The sequence below is a fragment of the Megalobrama amblycephala genome, linkage group LG9 (genome assembly GCF_018812025.1).
Source record: "Megalobrama amblycephala isolate DHTTF-2021 linkage group LG9, ASM1881202v1, whole genome shotgun sequence".
NCBI lineage: Eukaryota > Metazoa > Chordata > Actinopteri > Cypriniformes > Xenocyprididae > Megalobrama > Megalobrama amblycephala.
Window position 1 is genome coordinate 40,394,784 of NC_063052.1, and position 25,584 is coordinate 40,420,367.

At 44.2% G+C, this 25,584-nt stretch overlaps 1 protein-coding gene across 5 annotated transcripts in view; it reads right to left on the reverse strand.

The window, feature by feature from the left end:
• LOC125275914 (hereditary hemochromatosis protein homolog) overlaps nt 1-25,584 on the reverse strand; it is an 87,691-nt gene that overhangs the window by 22,606 nt on the left and 39,501 nt on the right. For 4 of the 5 annotated variants that reach the window (XM_048203245.1, XM_048203244.1, XM_048203252.1 and 1 more), the window contains exons 1-11: nt 14,540-14,676; nt 14,290-14,437; nt 13,242-13,520; nt 12,364-12,624; nt 4,729-5,010; nt 4,485-4,595; nt 4,368-4,412; nt 4,184-4,237; nt 3,432-3,467; nt 1,149-1,181; nt 977-979 (exon numbers count right to left, since the gene is read on the reverse strand). The exons of the other annotated variant lie outside the window; for it this stretch is intronic. In XM_048203245.1, the coding sequence (XP_048059202.1) occupies nt 977-979; nt 1,149-1,181; nt 3,432-3,467; nt 4,184-4,237; nt 4,368-4,412; nt 4,485-4,595; nt 4,729-5,010; nt 12,364-12,624; nt 13,242-13,520; nt 14,290-14,344 (1,159 nt within the window). In that variant the 5' untranslated portion in view covers nt 14,345-14,437; nt 14,540-14,676. Of the gene's footprint in view, nt 1-976; nt 980-1,148; nt 1,182-3,431; nt 3,468-4,183; nt 4,238-4,367; nt 4,413-4,484; nt 4,596-4,728; nt 5,011-12,363; nt 12,625-13,241; nt 13,521-14,289; nt 14,438-14,539; nt 14,677-25,584 lie in introns of those variants that run through there. 5 annotated transcript variants of the gene reach the window in all.

Consider the following 25,584-nt stretch of genomic DNA (forward strand, 5'->3'; position numbering starts at 1 on the left):
AATTAGACATGCTGCATGACGAACACTTTGTGAAGATCCATTTTGAGGGTTATATTAGCTGTTTGAACTTTTTTTATGTTGTTTAAGGCAAGCGCGAGCTCTTGGGGCGGGGAGCACGCGATTTAAAGGGCCACACACCCTGAATCGGCTCATTTCTAATTATGCCCCAAAATAGGCAGTTAAAAAAATGAATAAAAAAAAAATCTATGGGGTATTTTGAGCTGAAACTTCACAGACACATTCAGGGGACACCTTAGACTTATATTACATCTTTTTAAAAAAAAGTTCTAGGGCACCTTTAAAGGGACATGTTGGGTCATTTTTGAGGGTCGGACGTTTTATTTTTACGCGTGTTCCGCACTGTTGGCTCTAGTCAGATGCAATCGTTTTTTTGCCAATTCAACATGTAGAATCGTGTCGGGCCGTCGGAGGGAGAAAACTCTGATTGGCTATTCAGTTCAGCAAATGAGTGGAGTGGAATAAAGAACGTGATCAGCATGACTGATATGGTAAGCAAGTGCTGCTTTCTTTATAGTTTGTATACCTTCACGTTCCCTTTTTGAATGATGAATATAGACAAATATATCTGCTTTAATTGACATTTATCTCCTTTAGGAGGAGCAGAACGTGCGATCTAGCAGACAGTCGCCTGTAGTCCTTTCGGTTCATTCAAGTGGATTTCTTTCCCCAACGCAGGCAACGCTCTGCGACAACACAGTCGGCTTTCATCAGCACTAGTTCTTTGGCATCAGTTTGGTGTGTCCCTAGGCGAATTAGGACGCAGGGCTAGTGTAATTAAGCCCTCGTTAACATCTGTGTTTGATGTGTAGAGTTAGTTCTGAAGTTCTCTGGGTGTGGTGTTTAATAAAGTTTACTTGTATATGTCATTCTGTGTCTGCTCTGTGGATTATAGTACTCACGATAACCAGGACAAAGACAAAAATATGTGTGAATTTACATTCACTAATTTCCTCACCAGCTAAAAGAAAGAAATAAAGAAAGAAAGAAAGAAAGAAAAGAACATGTCAGCACTCTGGACGAATGAACATTAGAGAATGAATTATCAATGTTAGGTAGATGTAAAATACATTACAGAATCATATATAGTACTAAGTCATAATAATGGTGTTTTGGCAATTCAAACTCACATCCCACCAAAAATGAGAATGTGTCATCTTCACCTAAAATAAATAAATGTGAATCATTCACTTAGAACTTTCAAGACATTTAGCAAACCAATCATCCAAACAGACACATCTGATCATTTTTCAAAAGTTGTTAATGGAAATATTAACAAATTAATAAATCCATAAATACATTTAAATGTTGAATTAAAGAAAATTGCTACTTTTGTAAAATAAGCAATTTGGCCCGTGTTGGGCGTCTGAAGCAAAACCGGTTGAGAAATTTGATGGTTTGTGTGAATCAATATTAAGACAGACAGTCAATCTCTTCATCACACTCACTTCAGTTCATCATCAGAATAATCAGTGTAAAGATTTAATGACAAATAATCATCAACTAGAGCAACGTGACTGTACAGATGATTATTAAACATGTTAATGCTTTTAGTCAATGACACAGTGAGGCTGTACAGCAATGGAATGTGGAGCATATTAAAAGAATGGGGAATAATTATATATAAGAATAATTATATATGGTCAGAATACATATATGGTGTATACAGTGGTGATTTCCTGATTTTTTATTTTTTTGCATTTGTCACACTTTAATGTTTCAGATCATCAAACAAATTTAAATATGAATCAAAGATAACACAAGTAAACACAACATGCAGTTTTTAAATGAAGGTTTTTATTATGAAGGGAAAACAAAATCCAAACCCACATGACCCTGTGTGAAAAAGTGCTTGCCCCCTAAACCTAATAACTGGTTGGGCCACCCTTAGCAGCAACAACTGCATTCAAGCGTTTGCGATAACTTGCAGTGAGTCTGTTACAGCGCTGTGGAGGACTTTTGGCCCACTCATTTTTGCAGAATTGTTGTAATTCAGCCACATTGGAGGGTTTTCGAGCATGAACCGCCTTTTTAAGGTCATGCCACAGCATCTCAATAGGATTGAGGTCAGGACTTTGACTAGGCCACTCCAAAGTCTTCATTTTGTTTTTCTTCAGCCATTCAGAGGTGGACTTGCTGATGTGTTTTGGATCATTGTCCTGCTGCAGAACCCAAGTTCACTTCAGCTTGAGGTCACGAACAGATGGCCGGACATTGTCCTTCAGGATTTTTTTTAGCAGACAGCAGAATTCATGTTTCCATTTATCACAGCAAGTCTTCCAGGTCCTGAAGCAACAAAACACCCCCAGACCATCACACTACCACCACCATATTTTACTGTTGGTATGATGTTATTTTTTTCTGAAATGCTGTGTTACTTTTACGCCAGACGTAATGGGACACACACCTTCCAAAAAGCTCAACTTTTGTCTCGTCAGTCCACAGCGTATTTTCCCTAAAGTCTTGGGGATCATCAAGATGTTTTCTGGCAAAACTGAGATGAGCCTTTATGTTCTTTTTGCTCAGCAGCGGTTTTCGTCTTGGAACTCTGTCATGCAGGCCATTTTTGCCCAGTCTCTTTCTTATGGTGGAGTCATGAACACTGACCTTAACTAGGGGCAAGTGAGGCCTGCAGTTGTTTGGATGTTGTTGTGGGGTCTTTTGTGACCTCTTGGATAAGTCGTCGCTGCGCTCTTGGGGTAATTTTGGTCGGCCGGCTACTCCTGGGAAGGTTCACCACTGTTCCATGTTTTCGCCATTCGTGGATAATGGCTCTCACTGTGGTTCGCTGGAGTCCCAAAGCTTTATAAATGGCTTTATAACCTTTTCCAGACTGATAGATTTCAATTACTTTCTTTTTCATTTGTTCCTGAATTTCTTTGGATCTCAACATGATGTGTAGCTTTTGAGGATCTTTTGGTCTACTTCACTTTGTCAGGCAGGTCCTATTTAAGTGATTTCTTGATTGTGAACAGGTGTGGCAGTAATCAGGCCTGGGTGTGGCTAGAGAAACTGAACTCAGGTGTGATAAAACACAGTTAAGTTATGTTTTAACAGCAAGCACTTTTTCACACAGGGCCATGTGGGTTTGGATTTTGTTTTCCCTTCATAATAAAAACCTTCATTTAAAAACTGCATGTTGTGTTTACTTGTGTTATCTATGATTAATATTTAAAGTAGTTTGATGATCTGAAACATTAAAGTGTGACAAACATGCACAAAAAAAAAAAAAAAAAAACAGGAAGGGGGCAAGCACTTTTTCACATCACTGTATATATTCACATATATATTATATGTCATATTTGTACCAGAAATCAAAAGTAACCCGGGCCCAGGCCCGCTTCCACAATCCATGCTGTACAATAACAGTACTTTTTATTTTCATTTGAGCTTTTTTAGCAATTCATACTCACCAGTATCGTTACACCATTTTACAATATTGTCATAATCTGAAATAACAGATATTAACACAGTATTATCTCATGTCACTTCAGCTTATGATCAGAGTGATCTGTGTAAACATTTCAATAGATTTACTTTTGTACAATGAATAATTTGGGTTTGTGTTCTGTGGCCAGGTCATTGATTTAGTTTGCTTCATACTAACATGTCGTTTTTTTATGATAAATTAAACAACTGAAGAAAGTAAATATATTAGTGCATAAAACTCACATATTTGTTCATAATCTAAAAGAAAAAAGAACATGCCAGCACTCTAGATGAAAGTACAGTAGAGAATTATTATTTAAAAAGTTGTTCATGGAAATATTAATAAGTGTATAAATTTATTAATAATTTTAAATAATTCAATTAAAGAAAATTTCGTCTGTGTTTGGCCTGAAGTCCTGAAGCAAAAAAATTTTGTCAATAAATATTAAGACAGACAGTTAATCGCTTCATCACAATCATATCAGTTCATTATCATTTGAATGAGCTGTGTAAAAATGTAATGGCAGATAGATATCTTAAAATAAACTGCAAGTATACAAATATATTATTGCCACAGAATAGAATTATATGATTGTTCTGAAATATTTTGAAGGCTAAAACAATTTTTCTTATCTGACAAAAATCAAAATGGCACTGAAATACATGACAAAAATTTCTACATGTTGACCAAAATATACAAAATATACATACAATAAAAGTATGTACATGGACTCACCTGTAGGTGTTGGGTTCACGATATGTGAATTGTCTGGATTATGTAATACCAAGGCTAAAAGATACAGAGAGAAATGTTTCATGAAACAGGTCTGATCTCTGATTCACAACATGACTGATTACATGAGAGTGTTGCAGAATGTAAGAGTATATTGTGTTTTGACTTTTAGAAGAGTCAGACTTACTTGGTGATTGTAGTAGTTGTACCTTCTGATGATTCAAGGTATATTCTGAAATTATAAGCATTAAAACAGTCATCCTGCCCTTCTATCCATCCTACAGTGATTTTAAATAATACTCACTTCGACGTTTAACACATTTTCTCAGCAGATAAAAAACAAGAAGAATGATGGCAAAAACAACTAAAGCAACTATAAATCCAATGAGCAACAGCAGCAGGACATTCCCTTCATCTGTCACAGAAAAACATCATTCATCAACATTAGTTCAGTTATAATAGAGCAACATCAAACATAACACTGATAATGAAGAGATTTTATGAACGATAAACTCTGATCAACAGTCCTGTATGAATGATCTTTTTACCCCTGATGATGATCTGTGGTTCACTCAGACTCTGGTGCTTCACCACACACTGATACTGTGATCTTTCAGACGGCAGGATCTCCAGGCTCTTCATCAGCTGAAAGGATCCGTCTGCGTTCGGTCTGATTCCATCTGAGTTCAGCTGCTCATCAGGTAACGGCGTCTGATTGTGTCTGATCTCCATCTCCACATGTTTAGGGTAGAAGCCTGTGGCCAAACACACCAGCAGCTGCTTGACTGATGATCCAGACGCTTTTACAAGAGTGTGAACATCAGGACGAGCTGCAGGACAGACGATTAAATAATAAATCAGCATGAAAGAATGCATTCAATTAAGACTGGCATTGTATTAGCAGTTTTAGTTTTTGTGATTTTAATAAATTTTTATCCATTTAGCAGAGATTTTTAGGATTCTGGTGGACATATGGACAATGAACTATTTGTATTTAAAGAGCGACTGCTTTAACGGGGCATGCTTAGGCTATGGACGGAGTATTATTTTTTCCCTTTTAAATATGAATTCAATCAAACCGTTTTGTTTGTCTAAATGCCAAACAAATGCCTATAAATTATTATAATGTTATGCTTATTGATGTCGGGAGATATCCACCCATGTCCAGGACTAAATGGAAAAAATTCGCAAGTTTGGACAAGGAGTAGGCCTACTGTTATCGAATCTGGATTTATTTTGGGGGAATGCAAAGCTGCAATTGAGGTGGTACGTATGAATGTTGAATTAATTGTTAGAATTAACAATACCTCTTGCAATAACAGGGGACCAAATGGAGAAAATTTGCAGGAGTTGTCAAGAAGTGCTGTTACTGATTTTGTCTGATACTGAAACATTATAATGTTGAAGAGTTTGAAAAGTGAAATGGGTGACAAAATTGAATGGGTCAGTATAGCCTACATAATGTTTTAGAAGTTGAAGGGGCTTGGCTAATATTCAAAGATTTATTTCTTAATGTTGTAGATGTTTTAGAAGGACATATTCAACAGGTACTTGCTAATTATATTTGGCAGATTTTATTAGAAAAGAGATTGATAGAGGATATTTGTGTGGAATCGCTCTGCTGGATCTACAAAAAGCATTTGATACAGTGAAGTTAAGTGCTATAGGGTTTTCGAGTACTGTAAATTCATGGATTGCCTCATATTTAACAGGGAGAGTGCAAAAGGTTGAAGTTGGAGGGAAATTTTCTGCATCTAAAAATGTGAATAATGGAGTCCCACAGGGCAATGTACTTGGCCCTCTTTTATTTTTGTTATATATACAGGAGGTGTGTGAGTGTAATATGTTGTTATATGCAGATGATGCTGGTTTATTAGTCTCTGATAAGGAGACTAATAGAATTCAGGAGAAATTAGGTGAGGAGCTTGTTAAGGATAAGGACTGGCTGACCGAAAATAGAGGCTTTTATTACATCTTGGTAAAACAGAAACTATTCTCTTGCGGTGTAAATAAGTTAAGAAAGGCAGACAATTTAGTAGTCAAAGTTGTGTTCTGGATAATAACTTAAGTGGTCGAAGTATGGCCTGGAAAGTTTTAATGCTCAAATTGAATTTATAGTTAGATATACTAGTTTTTTAAATAATGAAAGTTTAAAGGTACTTGCTACAGGCCTAGTATGAAGTCAACTTGAGTATGCATGTTGCTCATGGATGACTGATGTATCCAGAATGTGGATGGCAAAGTTACAATAGTCACAAAATAAATTGTTGAGAGTAGTTTTATGTTCCCCTTCATGGGAAATTCGAGCTGCGTAAAGACGCATTGGGAACACTCCTGCGTGATTGCGTCACTTGTGAAATCAAACCAGTGGCGTGACGGAACGTCAGAGGCAGGTGGCGTCATGGACCAGGAAACTATAAAGCATTCCCAGAACAAAGAACGCTAGCTTCTGTGTCTTCAGCAAGTGCTGAAGTGTCTTATTTGGTGTTGTCTGTCAGTTACATATACAGAAACGATCTCTTTGTTTGAGGACACCACATATTCATATATATATGTATATATATATATATATATATATATATATAAAGACACGAATGGTGAGTAAAGACAAAAAACAGTTCATTAAGTGTGTTCATCCCTGCCCTCATTTTATTACGGGTGGGGATACACACAAGATCTGTGTAGTTTGTCTGGGAGTGGAGCATGCCCAGGCAGCTCTCAAGGGAGCTGTCTGAGTGCATTGCGAGAAGCTCTCATTGAGAACACTCTGTTCTCGCCGGGCGCTCTTTGATAATAAAGAGGGCACCTCAGCCAGTGTTTCCTGCGGATCGGGTCCCGCTTCTGCTGAGGCAGAGCGGTGGCTTCATTCGTGGGGTTCACAGATGGATCTGACAGAGCGGTTAGAGATGGGCCCAGTCCTTTCTCTGCCATCACCTGCCAGACCCAGTGTCTCTCCTCTGGTGGTGGAAGCACACGCTGCGGTTTCATCTCCCCGGAGAGAGACACCGGTGCTTCAACTATCCAGCTCTGAGGATTTGGATGTTGCGGGTGTTGATGCTGAAGAATGATGAGGACTCGCCATCTCAATCTCCAGCATATGAGGAGCCGGGCCGACCTGCCAGGCCGACCTGCTGGGGGAATTTGATGAGAGCGGGAAAGCTAGTTTTGAAGCAATACAGGAGTTAAGGAAGGCTACTGATCTGTCTCTCCGGGCCACCAAGGAGACGGCCAAAGATGGTTAAATCTGTAAAGATTTATCAGGGAAAAAGATATAAACATCCTCCTGAGTGTGCCGCTGTCTCCTCTGGGCCTCTTCGGCGACTCAGTTACATCCGTAACTGAGATTCCAGGAGACAAAGAAACAGTCTGCGGCCTTCCAAAGATTCCTTCCCTGCTGCTCTCAACCCCCCGAGGCTGCTGAGCGAGAGCAGCCTCGGCCGTCATCAAGCTCCTCAGCACAAGTGCTCCCCTGCAGAAGACTTGGGGACAGGAACGGGTGACACAGCCAAAGTCTTCACGGGATAAGGCAGATCTGAGGACTGTCATTATTGCCAAGAAGGCTTTGAAGAAGTCCTGACGCCAGTGGCATGGGACTTTTTAGCTCAGCCCCCTCCGAAGAGGGTTCTATATCACACTCCATGGTATCCGCCCCTCCTCGGTGCCCTCAGGGGGCCATTCTACCAACCCTGCTACTTTGTGTGCTTCAGGGCACAGCGGTCTCCACCGACCCTCTGAAGAGGGCCGGCTGACATTTGATTTGGTTGTTCCCTGCCGGTTCGCCGCTTCAGGGCGCTGAGTCGAATGCTCAAAAAACACCAGAGGCCAGTCTCGAGAGACTGGTTCCCATAGTAGAATTTCTGGCAGAATGAAAACTTCTTCCGAATATTTCTCAATGGGTACTGCTTACAACAAAAAAGGGTTACAGAATTCAGTTCGGGTCTCGCATGCCCCAGTTCAACGAGGTCCTCCCTACGGTGGTGGACCCCAAGCAGTCTCTGGTATTGGAACAGGAAGTTCTGACGCTCTTGCAAAAAGGAGCTATAGAAAGGAAGCTGTCAAGGTTTTACAGCCGTTGCTTCATTGTTCCAAAGAAGGATGGAGGGTTGCGTCCTATTCTAGATTTACGCATATTAAATTGCTCTGTTCAGAAGCTCTAGTTCAAGATGCTTACACTCAAACAGATCATCCCACAGATCAGGTCCGAGGACTGGTTTGTGACAATAGATCTGAAAGACGCTGACTTTCATGTATCCATCCTCAGCACAGGAAGTTCCTCAGATATGCTTTTGGGGGCAAAGCTTATCAATGCCAGGTTCTTCCTTTCAGCCTAGCACTTTCACCCCACACCTTCACAAAATGCATGGATGCAGCTCTGGCACCTCTAAGACTCCAGGGCATTTGCGTATTGAATTATATCGACTATTGGTTGATTTTAGCTCAATCCGAGCGCATGTCAGTTCAACATCGAGATGTCCTTCGGTCTCACATGAGAAGGTTAGGGCTGAGACTCAATGCCAAGAAGAGTGTGCTAGGGGTAGTCTGGGATTCAACTATGATGCAGGCACAATGCAGGCACATCTATCTCCTGCTCGTGTGAATTACATTCTCTCAGCCATGAATGGGGTGAAACTAGGCTAGTCACTAACTGTAAAACAGTTTCAGAGACTGTGGGGTCTGATGGCCTCCAATGTGATACCTTTTGGCCTACTGCACATGAGACCCTTACAGTGGTGGCTCAGGACCAAGGGGTTTTCTCCGAGGGGAAATCTGTTTTGCATGATCAAGGTCACGCGGCAATGCCTTCATGCCTTAGTCATGTGGAAAAAGCCTTGGTTCCTGTCCCAAGGACCTGTGTTGGGAGCTCCTTGTCATTGTGTAATGCTAACGACAGCTCAGGGTCTCTGGGAGGACCATCTACTTTCCTGGTACATAAATTGGCTGGAAATTATGGTGGTATTTCGAGCTCTCAAATACTTCCTCCTTGGTCCGCATGGACAACATGTCAGGGGTCTCCTACATCAACCATCAGGGGGGTCTGAGGTCTCGCCACCTGTGCAATCTGGTCCATCGGATCATCCTGTGGGCCCAGGGGAAGCTCCTCTCCCTGAGGGTGGCTTACATCCCGGGGCATCAAAATGTGGGGGCAGACATCCTGTGGAGGCAGGGGCCGAGGCCAGGGGAATGGAGACTCCACCCCGAGGTGGTGGAACTCATATGGAAAAAACTTTGGTCGAGCAGAAGTCGACCTATTTGCTTTGAAAAAAACGACTCATTGCCCAATGTGGTTTTCTCTCACTCATCCAGCCCCTCTGGGTCTGGATGACATGGTGCAGACGTGACCGAGGCTAAGTCTGTATGCATTTCCCCCGATTGCTCTGCTCCCAGGAGTTCTGGAGAGGGTTCGCCGGGACAGGGTACGTCTCATATTGGTAGTCCCATTCTGGCCAACCCGAGTCTGGTTTGCGGACCTTGTGTCTCTTCTCAGGACCTCCTGTCTCAAGCGGGTGGCATGATACTTCACGAGACGTTGTAGGGCATTGCTCGACAGAACCTACCAATGACTTTATCAATGAACAACATGATTGAACAAAGCTTCATTTTGGTCCAAAAGATCCATTTCCTGACAGGAAACGCCTAGCCTTAACCGGAGTGATGACGTGACTTCTTTTAACAAAGGACTCTGTCTAAAGGACTTCTTAGCTCATCAGCAATAAACTAATCAGAACCCATCACGTGGATTTGATCACATTAAATCTATTGATTCTCTCACAAAACCCTCTTGTATTATCGGACGGAACAGGAAAATACCCATCAACGGATTTAAAGACGAATCTGTCCTATCAATACCTCCCTTGTGTTGACCGTCCATCGTGACCCGGTCACTCGTGACTCCGGTCAAAGTTTAAACTATGCTTAAGGACTCAATCTTGAATCTCAAAAGGGACAATTGTCGATTACTTAAAGTATTAACTATATACAGAATAATACATGCCATGATGTAATTACTAACATGTCTATTCAATGTATTCAATATGTGGGTTTTCTTCAAATGCATTATTGTAATCATTGTTTTAATTAGGTCAGTCTAGTAATATGTGTGTAAGAAGTGTGCCATGTTTGAGTTCTAAATGCAGAATTTATAATTCTCTGTAATTCTGTGTGAATTAAACATTGAAATTCAGTATCAGGAAAATATTAAGAAACTTTATATTGTTGTTAATAAAACAGGAGAATGTTCTGCAGATATCACGCGATGTGATCAATAGACAATAGACGAGGCGTGTCTAATCTCCGTAGCAACGTCTCATTGGAGGATCGCTCCCTTAAAACTATGCTGTCCGAACAAGCTAATGTCAGAATCTGGAGGTCAGAAGCTGGAAGCCAGAAGTCGGTCAGAAATCGCTCGAAATCGGTCAGAAGCCGGTAGCCGAAACACCGCTACTTTGACCACGGCGGAAAAGTCGCATGGGTCATTGATAACTGATTGACCGGGGCTGATTTTCCATCTAACACCCGATTTCAACCACGAGCTGCGCCGCTGATCATTCGACAGCCGTCACATCCAGACTCCAAAACACTTCGTGAAATATCTGACCAAAGTCTCCCAAGAAGAGAGCCGCTCAAGCCAGACGCTCAGCCAGCAGCATCCTTCAAAGCTTCCGCGCAACCCACAGGGCTTTCCCGAGAAGACGTCACCTGAAAGACAGCCAATCCAGAACGGGATTCCGCTGTACACGAGTCACGGAACAACCCGATTACCTCAGCTGTCACAGCAAACGCAGGTACAAGCAAACTTCTCTCTCTCTTGCTGGAAACTGGTGAAACTCCTTTAAACCTAAAGAATCAAGCCAAAGCTCTGCTTTTGTGATTTTCCTCAGGTTATGAGTTAAGTTAGCACTGAACTTGGGACTTTTCATAACTCATCAACTCCGCGAATGTGTGTGCATGTATGTATGTGTGTGTGTGTGTGTTTAGCCTTAGTCTCCTGTAATCATTAGAAGTAGTCAATAAATCTTGTTTTGATTTTCACATATACGAGTTTCTTGTGCTGTGTATCAAATTACTGTCTTAAACTCAAAGATCAAGTTACCTCTTGCTTATAATATAATAATTACAATAATAACAATAATCATAATAAAATATTGTTACTGTTGGCCGCAGAATAATATTTTGTCCAGAATTGGTAAAATACTCTAACCTCAATTTTCGCTGGACGAATAATTGATGAAGTGTTAAATATTAATTCTGAATCATTTACAGTGAATCATTTACAGTTGATTCAATTCTTATTCCCTGTAACAATTAAATTGAGCTAATAAATAGGCTAAGTCCTTACAACGTTGCGTTACCTTGCCATACTCCCTGTGTGCCTATGAGTGCATTGCTTCAGCCAATCAGAAGCTAACGTTCTTTGTTCTGGGTATGCTTTATAGTTTCCTGGTCTGTGACGTCACCTGCCTCTGACGTTCTGTCACGCCATTGGTTCAATTTCACAAGTGCTTCATGACGCAATCACGCAGGAGCGTTCCCAATGCGTCTCAACGCAGCGTCTCATTCCCTATTCAGGGAACCAGGGTTACACAAGTAACCCAAGATGTTTTCATGGATTTACTCATGTGGATAATATACACTTTCAGCTGCTTGGATGGTTACCAATTGAAAGATGGTTAGGATTCCTGAAACTAAAAATGGTACATAAAAAAGTACATAAAATTATTAATAGTAGGGCCCCAGTGTATTTTAATTCGTATTTATCACGGGTTAATGTAAGACATGATCATTACACTAGACAAAGTATTATGGATCTTAATCTATGTATGCATAAGCCTTTGTATGGTCATAGGACATTTGAATATACAGGTGCAAAGGAGTGGAATAAGTTGCCATTGGACATTAAGGTTTAAATAGATAATGTTGGTTTTAGCATAAGAGTAAAGAGATTTTTTTAGACAGGATGGTTTAAATAGATATGGATTTGTTTGTAAAATTTGGATGTAAGTTCAGTAGTATATGCCAACAAAACTGTCGTCATGAAAAATGTCTTGTTGACAAAACCAAGGACCACAATGGAAATAAGTTAATGCAACTTTGTGTTCTCCTTGACAATGAAGTTATAACAATGATGTATTGCTACTTTTTTATGTCAAATAAACTCAACACTATAGAATCTTATTTAAACTCACATTCCATGATGAACTTTCTCTCAAGCTGAAGCTCAATGAAGCTGGTTAACATTTCTGCACATTTCCTCTCTAGGCTGGAAACTGATTCTCTGTCCCAGATGATGTCATGGTCAAGGACTAAAGGCTTCCAGTGCATTGAAAGGTCAAAGGTCAAGGTCTGGCCATCATAGGCGTATTCATCAGTGCCTTGTAGAAACATCACTGAACCATTAGAGTGACGTTCAACTGCACAGCCGTGAATCCACTGAAGAACATGAAGATCTGGAACACAGAAGATTAAGAAAAGAAGACAGAATTCACTAAATCTGACAGTGATATTATTCAAAAGGATTACAAGTGGAGGAGAGTTGTCTAGGAAACTGAGCGGAATTTTGGTAATGTACCACATTTGTACAACATCACATTTGCCTGTGACAGATGCACAAGAGAAAAGTGATTTTGCATGTCCTTGTAACTTATGTCAGTTTACATGATAGTTGATTGCATGTAAACATTTATAAAGCCATGTGAATTATTTGGCTAAAGACCTGCCAAGGATGTATTAAATTATGATTTCTTTGTCATTTCTTTGTAATTATTTAAAGTGAAAAGTAAATTCTACACCATTTTTGTATATATGCTCATACATGCAGAATAAATATTATAATAAAATGTTGAAAACATTTAACTACATTCAAATACTACGAATATTGAATTTGTTGTTTAACTGGTTTAAGAAAATGTGAATAATTAGACTTTAAGATCAGTGATTTGTTTGTTCTCATGACTGTTCATTTTTATTGGAAGTGAAAATCCCTCATGCATTCCTCAATTATTCAAATTACTTGACATGGCACATCTTACCCCCAACTGACCCCACTGTCCCTCAACACAATCACCTGTGTCCCGTGTGCTGTTCTTCCTCTTGTGCTCCATCATCCTCATCAGTGTTTTAAGGTTGATCTGAAGCCACTGTTGTTTATAATGCAGATCATCACTTTCACTAAAGAGTCTCTCAGATTCCTCACACAACTGAGTCATGAAATCTGCTTTATTCACACTGTGACACAAACTCATCTGAATGTCATCGAGTTCAACTGAGGTGTAGAATTCAGACATTTCTCCAGACATCAGAGATTTTGATATGACGCTGTACATGTAGTATAGAGAAAGCATTTCTGAAATGGAAGAAGGAAGAATTTTGTTAAAACAAGAAAAAGGTTTAATTTGTTAACATTAGTTAACTACATTAATGCCACAATCATGTCATTTAATTTCTGTATCTTGTTCTGTTTAGTTTCTAGGTTATGGTTTTTAAGTGCCATCTCTGCTTTACTTATTTCTTGTTTTCGTTAATGATCAGTGTATTTAAGCCCTCTGTTTTCTTTGCTCTGTCCTGTGTTTAATGTCTGTTTGCTGCCGCTGCAGAGTAAGTACGGGACATGCTACTGCTAATACACACATAACATGCTGCTGTGAGTAAGAAAGACATGCTGCTGCTGTACAATAAAGCGTACATGAATTGCCTGTAGCAGATCTATACAGGTGGAGCTGGGGAAGGTGGAGGGTTTCTGAAGCCCACCACACTGCTAAGGCAAATGCTAACCAAGTATCTGAAGGTTGTGCAGCGAGCTCATTGGCTACTGATACAGCAGGAACCAATCAGCTGTGCCCTATAGATAACGATGTGATTACGAGCATATTGAGTTATCAGCCTGTGCCATCTAGAGTTTCATGACAGAACTTTGTATTCATATTTTTACTAACATAAATAAAGATTAATAAATACTGTAACAAATGTATTGCTCATTGTAAGCCAACTTCTCAGCATTCTCTCGGCACAGATCGTTTTGAACCTTGTGAATAATCTTTACAGTCTAAAAGTAATACAGACACATGTGCATGTAAGAATATGGAAACAAACAGAGTCAAAAAAAAGTTCCTTACCACTGTGAGAAGAAGATATAGCTGAAATCAGAAGAAGAACTTTGATTGAGGCCATTCCTGATCTTTGGGTTTCAGTGTGAAACTGTAAAACCGTGTTCTCGCAGACTCACAGACTCACAAATGTGAAAATAAAAATGATTTGACATGTCTGTGGAACAAAACCAGCCCAAAGGCCAATCAAAAATAGACCAAAAATAGACCAAAACCAGCCAAATATCAAAACTCAGCTTAGATAAACTGTTATACTTACACAATTTCACTAGTCACCATATACCAAACATAACGTGACGGGTCATTGCCCACACAGGAAAATATACATTTCATAAGCGTCACGTGTCATACAGGCACATGAATTAAACAGGAAATGTATCTAGTCTGAAAGTGTTTTTTTTTTTTTTTTTTCCCCACAGTGGCAAGCATTGGTTTTTAGATGTGGAGAGATGCGTCATGTATGGGGCAACAAATGTCATGATGAGAGAAGACGGAAACCACATTTACCATTGTCAGCAAATGCAAACCGACACATAAACTTTGAAGAAGCTTGGCCATTTCTTCCCACAGATTGCATTATTGACTAAAGAGGGCTGAGAATATTTGAAGGCGCTGCTGAGAGATAAAGAAAATAATAATCAGTCACAAAAGCACAGTTTATCATTTCAATACAGTTTAAAAGGGAAAACAGCAAACCTGGCAAGTTTCAACCTGTGTAACATAATGGGAGGAAAAAAAACTTTTTGAATCTTTGAATCAACTGCTCAAAAAAAGTCAGTTTAAAATGCAGACGCCTGCTGGTCAAAACTGTAAATGCAACGAAAACTAAACTCAGCTTCACATACATAAAAACACCTTTAATAAACCAATTGTAAATCTTATGTTAAAAACATAATCTATTAAATGCATTTAACAAATCATTTAATACCATTAAATATTAATTTAATAAAAAATACTAATAAAAATATGATATTTAATGTATTTATTAAATAAGAATACAATTTTATTTACTTTATTTTAAACTATATAAATACATTGAATAAATAAATAATACATCAAACAGCACAGTGCTATAGTGAATAGTGAGTAGAAACAATGATGTAATAATGTAATGTAATAAAATTGAAATATTTTCCTAATAATATCTGACACATTTATAATAGTGTCTCTACAATAGTCTTTACACATGTGCACTGACACTGTCTGTACAGCAGAGGCCAGCATTGTGTCATTTACCATCTTCTCCAGTGAACAGTGTCATTATGAATGTCAAACATTCCCAAACACTTCAATCCAAAGATCACATTTCTAATCCAGATTATAGTGGGTCACACAGAGTGCAGTTATATAAACTGACACGTGTCTGAGGTGATTAGATCATTCATGTGACTGTAGTTTAGTTCGGGCCTTTGCTCAAGACTCTTCCGCAATTACAACTGCTTAATCCAAAACCGAATCCAAAAACCACCAGCTAAATCAGTCCACATCCTTCACTGTGCCAACACTTTGGAAGGAGTCCTGTACTTTGGACAGTACAAACTTGGATAGGCTAGATAATGAGGATCTAGCATTGGATCTACCCACATTATATTTTCACTCCAGTCTATTCTTTCATTTGATTGACATATTAATTACCTGGTTATGCTTGCTTTTCAAAAAAATCACTTCTGAAAGACAATAGTGGGTGGAAATTAAATTGATTAATCGGGTAAACAAATCAGAAATAGTCAGGAATTCATTTTCCCCTCTTTTTTTCCCTTTGACATGTGGCAAACTACTAGACGGTAAAAGTTTAAGAATATAATAAAACACTTTCAAAGCTGCAGTGGAATGAAGGAAACATTATTGTTTGCTCTCTTTATCAGCTTAATCTAATATTTACATTACATTAAGGTGTTACTGTACACAGGAGGCAGACACAGATGTAAACAGGTAACTTGCGTTTATTGACACCAGTAGAGCATAGAGCATGAAACAGGTAAGCAGAGTAGAGTCAATGGATGATTTGATGATAATGATGGAGATAGTTTCTGTCCTTTTCCTTTCAGATATGTACACGCTGGAGCTTGGAGATCGCTGGAGGTGACTGGAGCTGACTGGAGCACACCCACACAGAAGACCAGGCACACAGAGGGAAGGAGACATGCTGGAGACAGGTAGGTATGGAATGAGGAGTCCTTGAGGTAAGCATTTACTGAAGTATATGCGAACGAGACCGGACATGGAGTGCTGTGTGTGTGTGCTCTTTATAGTGCTGTTGATGAGTGCAATGATGAGGTGCAGGTGGCGGTGATCAGTACTCTGGGGATGGCGTGCGCTGTGATTGGTGGATGTTGGAACCTGACGTGTCTGTGACAGTACCCCCCCCTCCACGGCCCGCTCCTGAGGGCCGAGGACCCCGACGCCGTGGTGGTCGTCCTCTTCCCTGCGGTGCCGGTCTGTCAGGGTGGTTGTCGTGGAAGGTTTGGAGTAAGTTAGGATCAAGGATGTCGTTTCTTGGGATCCATGAGCGTTCCTCGGGGCCGTATCCTTCCCAGTCGACTAAGTATTCCAGCTGACCACCACGACGCCGGGAGTCCAAAATCTCATGAACCTCGTATGCCGCGCCATCCTCCAGGATGAGTGGAAGGGGGGGTTCAGCGGGAGCCACGTCAGGTCCTGTGGAGAGAGCAGAAGGGTGGTAAGGTCTGAGGAGTGAGACGTGGAAAGTGGAGTGAATGCGGTACCCTTGTGGTAGCTGGAGTTGGTAAGTGACTGGGTTGACCTGCTTGATGATGGGAAATGGGCCAATGAACCTGGGACTCAGCTTTCTGCAGGGCAGACGCAGTCTGATGTCCCGGGTGGACAGCCAAACCTTCTGACCGGGCTGGAAGACAGGGGTGTTGGAACGTCGAAGGTCAGCTGTCATTCTGCGTCTGCGCAGGGCTCGTTCCAGCTGATGGTGCGCTGAGTCCCAGACCCTCTCGCTCTCTCGGAACCAGTAATCCACTGCCGGAACATTAGAGGGTTCCCTGGTCCAGGGGAACAGTGGGGGTTGGTAGCCGAGTACACACTGGAATGGTGTGAGTCCTGTAGTCGACTGCCGGAGAGAGTTCTGGGCGTACTCGGCCCAACCCAGGAACTGGTTCCAACAGTCCTGGTGGTCATGACAGAAGGTACGGAGGAAGCGGCCGATCTCCTGGACCTTCCTTTCCATCTGCCCGTTCGACTGCGGATGGTATCCCGAAGTTAGGCTGACGGCCACACCTAGGAGGGAATGGAATGCCTTCCACACTCTGGAGATGAACTGGGGTCCTCTGTCAGATACAATGTCCTCTGGTATCCCAAAATACCTGAACACATGGTTGAAGAGCATCTCTGCGGTTTCCATGGCAGTGGGCAATCCTCGTAGTGGAATGAGACGACAAGATTTGGAGAAACGGTCTATGATGACTAGGATGCAGGTATTTCCATCTGAAACAGGGAGATCAGTTATGAAGTCCACTCCTAGGTGTGACCATGGTCAGTTGGGAACGGGCAGAGGAAGGAGTTTCCCAGCTGGCAGATGACGAGGACTCTTGGAGATGACGCACTCCCGACAGCCCTGCACGTACCTTCTGACATCAGATGCCATCCCTGGCCACCAGAAGTGTTCTTTCAGCAACGAGAGGGTTTCATTTACCCCTGGGTGACCAGTGCCTAGTGACGTGTGAGCTGAGTGGATGGTTGGAGTGCGTCGTGTCTGGGTGATGTATAGCAAGCCAGGTGGACAGCCCGGCGGAGGGTTTGTGGAGGCATTGGAGGAGGGAATGGTCTCCTCTGACCAAGTGATGGGGCTTACAATGAGTGAGCTCGGGATGATAGGCTCGGGTTCTTCTGTCCTTTCTTCTGGAGCATGGAGATGGGAGAGAGCGTCTGCTTTGATGTTCTTTGAACCTGGGCGATAGGAGATGGTGTAATTGAATCGGGAGAAGAACATGGCCCAGCGGGCTTGTCTAGGATTTAACCTTTTGGCAGAACGAAGATACTCCAGGTTTTTGTGGTCGATTAGCACCAGGAACGCATGTTTGGCTACCTCCAGCCAATGCCTCCACTCTTCCAAGGCAAGCTTTACAGCTAGGAGTTCCCTGTCACCGATGGAGTAGTTGACTTCTGCCGGGCTGAGCTTGCGGGAGAAGAAGGCGCATGGATGGAGTCTACTTGGCGTCCCCTGCTGCTGCGACAACACCGCTCCCACTCCGGTGGTAGAGGCGTCCACCTCTACGATGAAGGGTTGTTCTGGATCGGGGTGAAGGAGTAAGGGAGCGGTTAAAGGCGTTGGTTGCTGCTGGGTTCCAAGACAGAGACTTGGGCTTGTTTCGGAGAAGGCTGGTGAGTGGATGGGTGATGGAGCTGTAGTCTTTGATGAATCGACGGTAGAAATTTGAGAATCCAAGGAAGTGCTGTAACTCTTTGATGGTAGTGGGTTCTGGCCAGTTGGTGATGGACTCCACCTTCCTCTCGTCCATCCGGATGCCACTGTGGTCAATGATGTATCCGAGGAAGGAGACGGTTGGTTGATGAAATGAACACTTTTCTGCTTTGAGGAATAGATGGAACTGGCGTAGACGGGTGAGGACCTCTGCAATGTGTCGCCGATGTTCGGCCTGGCTCCGGGAGTAGATGAGTATATCGTCGATGTAGACTAGGACGAAGCGGTTGAGGAACTCCCGGAGCACCTCATGTATGAAGTCCTGGAATACGGAGGGGGCCTTGACCAGGCCATACGGCATGACAAGGTACTCATAGTGACCAGTAGGGGTGATGAAGGCGGTCTTCCACTCGTCCCCCTCACGTATCCGGATGAGGTTGTACGTGCTGCGGAGGTCCAGCTTCGTGAACACAGTGGCACCACGGAGATGTTCCAGGGCCGCTGGGACGAGAGGAAGGGGATACCTGAATTTGACGGTGATCTTGTTGAGAGAGCGATAGTCAATACATGGCCGCAAGCCTCTGTCCTTTTTAGCCACAAAGAAGAAACTGGAAGCAGCAGGGGAAGTAGACGGTCTGATGTATCCTTGGGCTAGGGCCTCCTTGATGTAATCCTCCATGGCCTTCTCCTCCGGGATGGATAGTGGGTAGATCTTACCCTTCGGCACTGGTTCACCCGGAAGCAGGTCGATGGCACAGTCCCATGGCCGATGTGGAGGCAGCTTGGAAGCCCTCTGTGGGCAGAAGACATTGCTGAAGGGGGCGTAACACTTGGGGATGTCGATGGAGCGTTGTTCAACTGGACTCTCGATGGATGTAGCACAGAGGGAGAGATCAGTAAGATTGACGACAGTGGTGAGTGGTTTCATCCTTTGAGTAGAAGGAATGATGGCACTCACCATGGGTCGAGGAGGTCGTGTGGGGCACGCCGCAATCGCATGCCCAGGAGCGCCACAGTACAAACATAAGTTCAGGGTCAGCCGACGGCAGCGCTCAGTAGGTGATAAACGTGAGTTCTCAACATCCATGGGTTCGTTGGCTGGTTCTGGGGGGCTGACGGGTTCGGATTGGCAGAGGAGCGTGTTGGGAAGTGACTGGTCCTGGTGCTCTTGGAGGCACGCCTGCATGCGAGTGGCACAGCGGATGGAAAGCTGGATGAACTTCTCGAGGCCGATGGAGTCCTCGCATGCAGCGAGATGCAGCCGTACCCGAGGTTCCAATCCTTGACGATATGTGTGTAGTACAGTTAAAGTTCGTGTCTGGGAAGGAAGAGGTCTGGGTCGACGAACAACTGCTGACTGAGCTTTTATTGAGAATAAAGTTCAACAGAAAGGCTGTGCAGAGCGCAACAACATCAACATAAAAATCCACAAAGGGCTTCACTCCAGATTCGGTAGTCACAATCCACAAGGGCTTCACTCTAAGTAGCGCGCTGTGCCTCAGTCAGCAGTTCCCCTCTCTCTCCCCAACTCCTGCTTCTCACGGCATCTTATCCCGTCTCCGCGCCAATCACTAGAACGAGACACAGGTGTTCGTGATTTGTATACAACCCACTCACTTACCAAGCGTCTCCCGCTATTCTCTCCGGTTGCAGACCTCACTGAACCACGCCCCCCTCGCCACATACCCCCACCGCCCGACTCAGGCCGGGGAGCCGTCCGGCCTGCAGCCCCACTACCCCCCCAGTTAATGCTGGACTCTTCTATTACTCCCATCTTAAGCACTGCCTCTAATTCGCCCTGAACTACCTTTTTCTTGTGCTCAGGTAATCTGTACGGCCGGCTGCGAATAACCACGCCTGGCTCCGTCTCGACGTGGTGCTGAATGAGGTTGGTACGCCCCGGCAGGGGAGAGAACACGTCTGCAAACTCCGCTTGCAACTTAGATAGATCAGTGAGCTGGGAGGGCGAGAGGTGATCTCCTCCTGGGGTCAGAGCGAGGGATTGAATTTTTACATTCGCCTCTGGCCCGAGATCATCCTCCCCGCTAATCACCGTCGCCAGCATCACTGATTCTGCCTCATTCCATTTTTTAAGGAGATTGAGGTGATAAATTTGACGTGCCCCCCTCCTGTCAGACCGTACTACCTCATAATCGAGCTCGCCCACTTGCCGCGTAACCTCAAAGGGTCCTTGCCACTTTGCAAGTAATTTCGAACTTGAAGTAGGGAGCAATACAAGTACTTTCTCTCCCGGTCCAAATTTGCGTAAATTAGATCGTCTGTTATACAGCTGGCTCTGTCTGTGCTGGGCTTGTAACAAATTCTCCATTGATAGCCGCCCCAAAGTGTGGAGTTTTGCTCTCAAGTCCAGCACATACTGAATTTCGTTTTTGGCCTGAGATGGTCCATCCTCCCAAGCCTCCCTTAGGACATCCAGCACCCCCCGAGGCTGGCGTCCAAAGAGAAGCTCGAAGGGGGAAAACCCCGTGGAGGCTTGCGGGACCTCTCGCACTGCGAATAACAGAGGTTCTAACCACTTATCCCAATTTTTGGCGTCTTCTTGAACGAACTTACGAATCATGGATTTAAGCGTGCGATTAAAACGTTCGACCAGCCCGTCCGTTTGTGGGTGAAAGACGCTGGTACGAACCGATTTAATGCCCAGTAATTCGTACAGTTCGCGTAACGTGCGTGACATAAACGCCGTGCCCTGATCAGTGAGGATTTCTTTTGGAATCCCCACTCGGGAGATTAAACGAAACAGTGCATCCGCAACACTCTTAGCGGAAATGTTGCGGAGCGCCACTGCCTCAGGATATCGCGTTGCATAATCAACAATGACTAATGCAAAGCGATGTCCCCTTGCTGATCGTTCTAATGGCCCGATGAGGTCCATACCAATTCTTTCGAAGGGGACCTGCATTAATGGGAGTGGGCGCAATGGCGCTTTTGGGGTGGCCGGTGGGTTTACCAGCTGGCATTCACGACAAGACGCGCACCACCTGCGTACATTCTCGTGAATGCCTGGCCAGAAAAATCGGGTCATGAGCCGATTTAGTGTCGCCGTCTGTCCTAAATGCCCCGCCATTGGATTAGAATGAGCCGCGTGGAAAAGCATTTCCCTGCGGCTCTTTGGAACTAATAACTGGGTTGTATCCTCTTTTGTCTGAGTGTCTTGGGTCACTCGGTACAACCTATCTTTTATAATCGCGAAATATGGATAAGCAAGCGGACATGCAGGCTGGAGAGGCTGACCATCAATCACACAGACCTTTTCAAACGCATGTTTTAGCGGGAAAATCATCGCGCTCCGGAAGAATTAGTCTTCTGGCTTCACTCTGTTCCCCTGCAGCAGCGCTCTCCGGTACCTGATCAGTCTCTCCTGCCTGCACTCGCGCCCGCTTACCCCACATTTTCTTTTCCCAAGAGGCATCCGAGCATAAATAACCCAATAATTGACTGAACGCAGGCCAATTTGTTCCCAAAATTATCGGATGCCGGAGGTGCGGGTTAACTGCAACCTCAACACTATGCTTTTGTCCCCGGAATTTAATTATGACGGGCATTACAGGATATTTCACCACATCCCCGTGCACACACCGAACCCCAACAATGCGGCCTGTATCCAAAGCCCCGGATGAAATCAGGCTTTGATGGACCGAGGTTTGGTTACAGCCCGAGTCCACCAAGGCCTGATAGGTACCCCCCTTGATACCCACAGGTATCTGGTACTCGCCAGCTTGACCAGGGGCAGCTTGTGGACGGTCGGGGATCCGGATCATGGTCCCAACTTCCATAACCGGACCTTTATCCACAAAATGATCCGGGTCCCCACACCGCCAACAAGCCGGCCCAGACCTGCCCGCCGCTCCTGTGGCAGAGAGTGGGCTGAACGACTGACGCGGAAAAAGGGGAGAAGCAGGAGTGGGGCCCGTCCCGGCGGCAGTGAGTCCCGCCCCCCTGGGGCCATAGAGCGGTGTTGGGGCCGTTCCGCCCCGCCCCCGGGGCGGAACGCGAGGTGGGTCGGGCGGACGAGACCTGGGAAGAGGGACAGGTCTAGAGAGAGAGGGGGACAAAAGAGAAGGAGAGAGAGAGACAGCTGGAAGGGGTTCGCCGACCCCTTGGCACGCCACCATGTGGTCCTCCGCCAATTGGATGGCTGAGTCCAGCGACGTGGGGCGGTGGCACTGGACCCACTCGGCCGTCTTCTCCGGGAGCCGAGTGATGAACTGCTCCAGCACCACGCGATCGATGACCAGATCCACGTCGCTTCCCTCAGCCAGCAACCATTTGCGGCACGCGTCCCGGAGCTGTTGGGCCATCATGAAGGGCCGGCCGGACTCACCCAGGTCGAGGGAACGGAAGCGTTGTCGATGTTGTTCCGGGGTCCGGCCAACCCGCTGGATGATGGCCCGTCGCAGGTCGTCGTAGACCAGGAGGTTCTGGACTGGCAGCTGCTGTGCCGCCACCTGTGATTCACCCGAGAGGAGCGGGACCAACCTCATAGACCACTGGTCCCGCGGCCATTCACACACTTCGGTGGACCTCTCAAAGAGCTCGAGAAAAACTTCTGGATAGTCCAGTGGGCCCATTTTATTTAACGGCAGGTGGGCAGGCACAGCTGGCTGCCTGCGGGGCTCCCGAGGAACCTCCCGGTCAATCCAGCTCCGGAACGCCTCGCGGTCCTCCTGCTGGGTCCGGAGGATGGCTTGGTAACACCCCTCCTGGTCTTGGCGCAGACCCAGCAGGGCTTGTTGTTGCTCTTGGTGCAGGACCGCGAGGGACGCGATGACGTCCGCAAATGGGGTGGAGGACGATGACTGCATGGCGGCGTACTCCCGTCTTCCTTCCCGGGTTTCGGCACCAGTGTAGTACAGTTAAAGTTCGTGTCTGGGAAGGAAGAGGTCTGGGTCGACGAACAACTGCTGACTGAGCTTTTATTGAGAATAAAGTTCAACAGAAAGGCTGTGCAGAGCACAACAACATCAACATAAAAATCCACAAAGGGCTTTGTGCATAGCATATTCGTAAATAGACATTGATCCTTGTTTTAAATTATAGAGTTTCTCACCAGCAGACGAGTCCGTTATCGGCTTTCCGAACACCTCCCGGAAGTGGGAAATAAACGCCGGATAGGACTGTGTCACTGCACCACGTTGTGACCAGATGGAATTGGCCCACTTCAATGCTTTGCCGCTTAACTGAGAGATGATAAAGGCGATTTTGGATGTTTCGCTCGGGTACAGGTGCGGCTGCATCTCCAGGACCATCTCCGCTGCAATCCTCCGCCAATCCTGAGCGCCGGTTTGGCCATGGGACTGGCGTACGGTGGTGGTGAAGAAGATCCTGTTGTGCTGGCTGTGGTGTTCGCTGGTGCAGGTGAGGGAGAAGTGACTGGAGATGGTGGCGGTGGATTGGCGATGAGGGTTCGCCGGAGAGCATCCACCAGGGCCTGAAATGGATCCGGTTGGCTCATACTGGGTCTGCGGTGTTGGTCCGGTCTTCTGTTACGGTACACAGGAGGCAGACACAGATGTAAACAGGTAACTTGCGTTTATTGACACCAGTAGAGCATAGTGCATGAAACAGGTAAGCAGAGTAGAGTCAATGGATGATTTGATGATAATGATGGAGATAGTTACTGTCCTTTTCCTTTCAGATATGTACACGCTGGAGCTTGGAGATCGCTGGAGGTGACTGGAGCTGACTGGAGCACACCCACACAGAAGACGAGGCACACACGCTGGAGACAGGTAGGTATGGAATGAGGAGTCCTTGAGGTAAGCATTTACTGAAGTATATGCGAACGAGACCGGACATGGAGTGCTGTGTGTGTGTGCTCTTTATAGTGCTGTTGATGAGTGCAATGATGAGGTGCAGGTGGCGGTGATCAGTACTCTGGGGATGGCGTGCGCTGTGATTGGTGGATGTTGGAACCTGACGTGTCTGTGACATAAGGGCCCAAAGTGTGCAAAGAAAATATATAACACACCATTACACCACCAGCAGCCTGAACCGCTGATACAAGACAGGATAATTCATGCTTTCATGTTGTTAACCCCAAATTCTGAATCTGAACGTCGCAGCAGGATTCGACACTCAGTTTTTCCAATCTTGTCCAGTTTTGGTGAGTCCGTGTGAATTGTATCCTCAGTTTGCTATTCTCAGTGTCACCGGTGTGTCTTCTGCTGCTGGAGCTCATCTGCTTCAAGGTTGTTCAGAGATGCTCTTCTGCAGACCTCGGTATTAGACGTTCTGTTGCTTTTCTATCAGCTGAACCAGTCCAGCCATTCTCCTCTGACCTCTGGCATCAACAGGGCATCTTCTCCTGCCACTCACTGGATATTTCCTCTTTTTCAAACCATTCTTTGTAAACCCTAGAGATGGTTGTTATTGAATATCCCAGTAGATCAGCAGTTTCCAACGTTCACACTCATTTAAATCACATTTCTTCCTCATACTGATGCTGAGTTTCAACTTCAGTAGGTCGTCTTGACCATGTCTATATGCCTAAATGCATTGAGTTGCTGCAGTGTGATTGGCTGATTAGATATTTGAGCTAATGAACAGTTGAACAGGTGTACATAATAAAGTGGCCAGAGTGCATATACTGTATAAATAATTCAAGAAATATTAACATTACTTACTTTCGTTCAATTGCATATATTACACTTACAGTTACGTATGCATAAATAACATAAAATACAGGTGTCAATCAAAGGTAATAATATAAAAATAAAAATAAGGCTACAACCATATAGGCCTAAATATATATTTAAAAAACTGCAAAAAGCAAATAAGCTTTTATGATCTTTATGGATTTCTTATTAAGAAAGTCTCTATATAGAGCGATGCACTTCACATTTGCCAAAACAGTTTTAAATTCCCATTTACATTTGCAGTTTAAATAAATG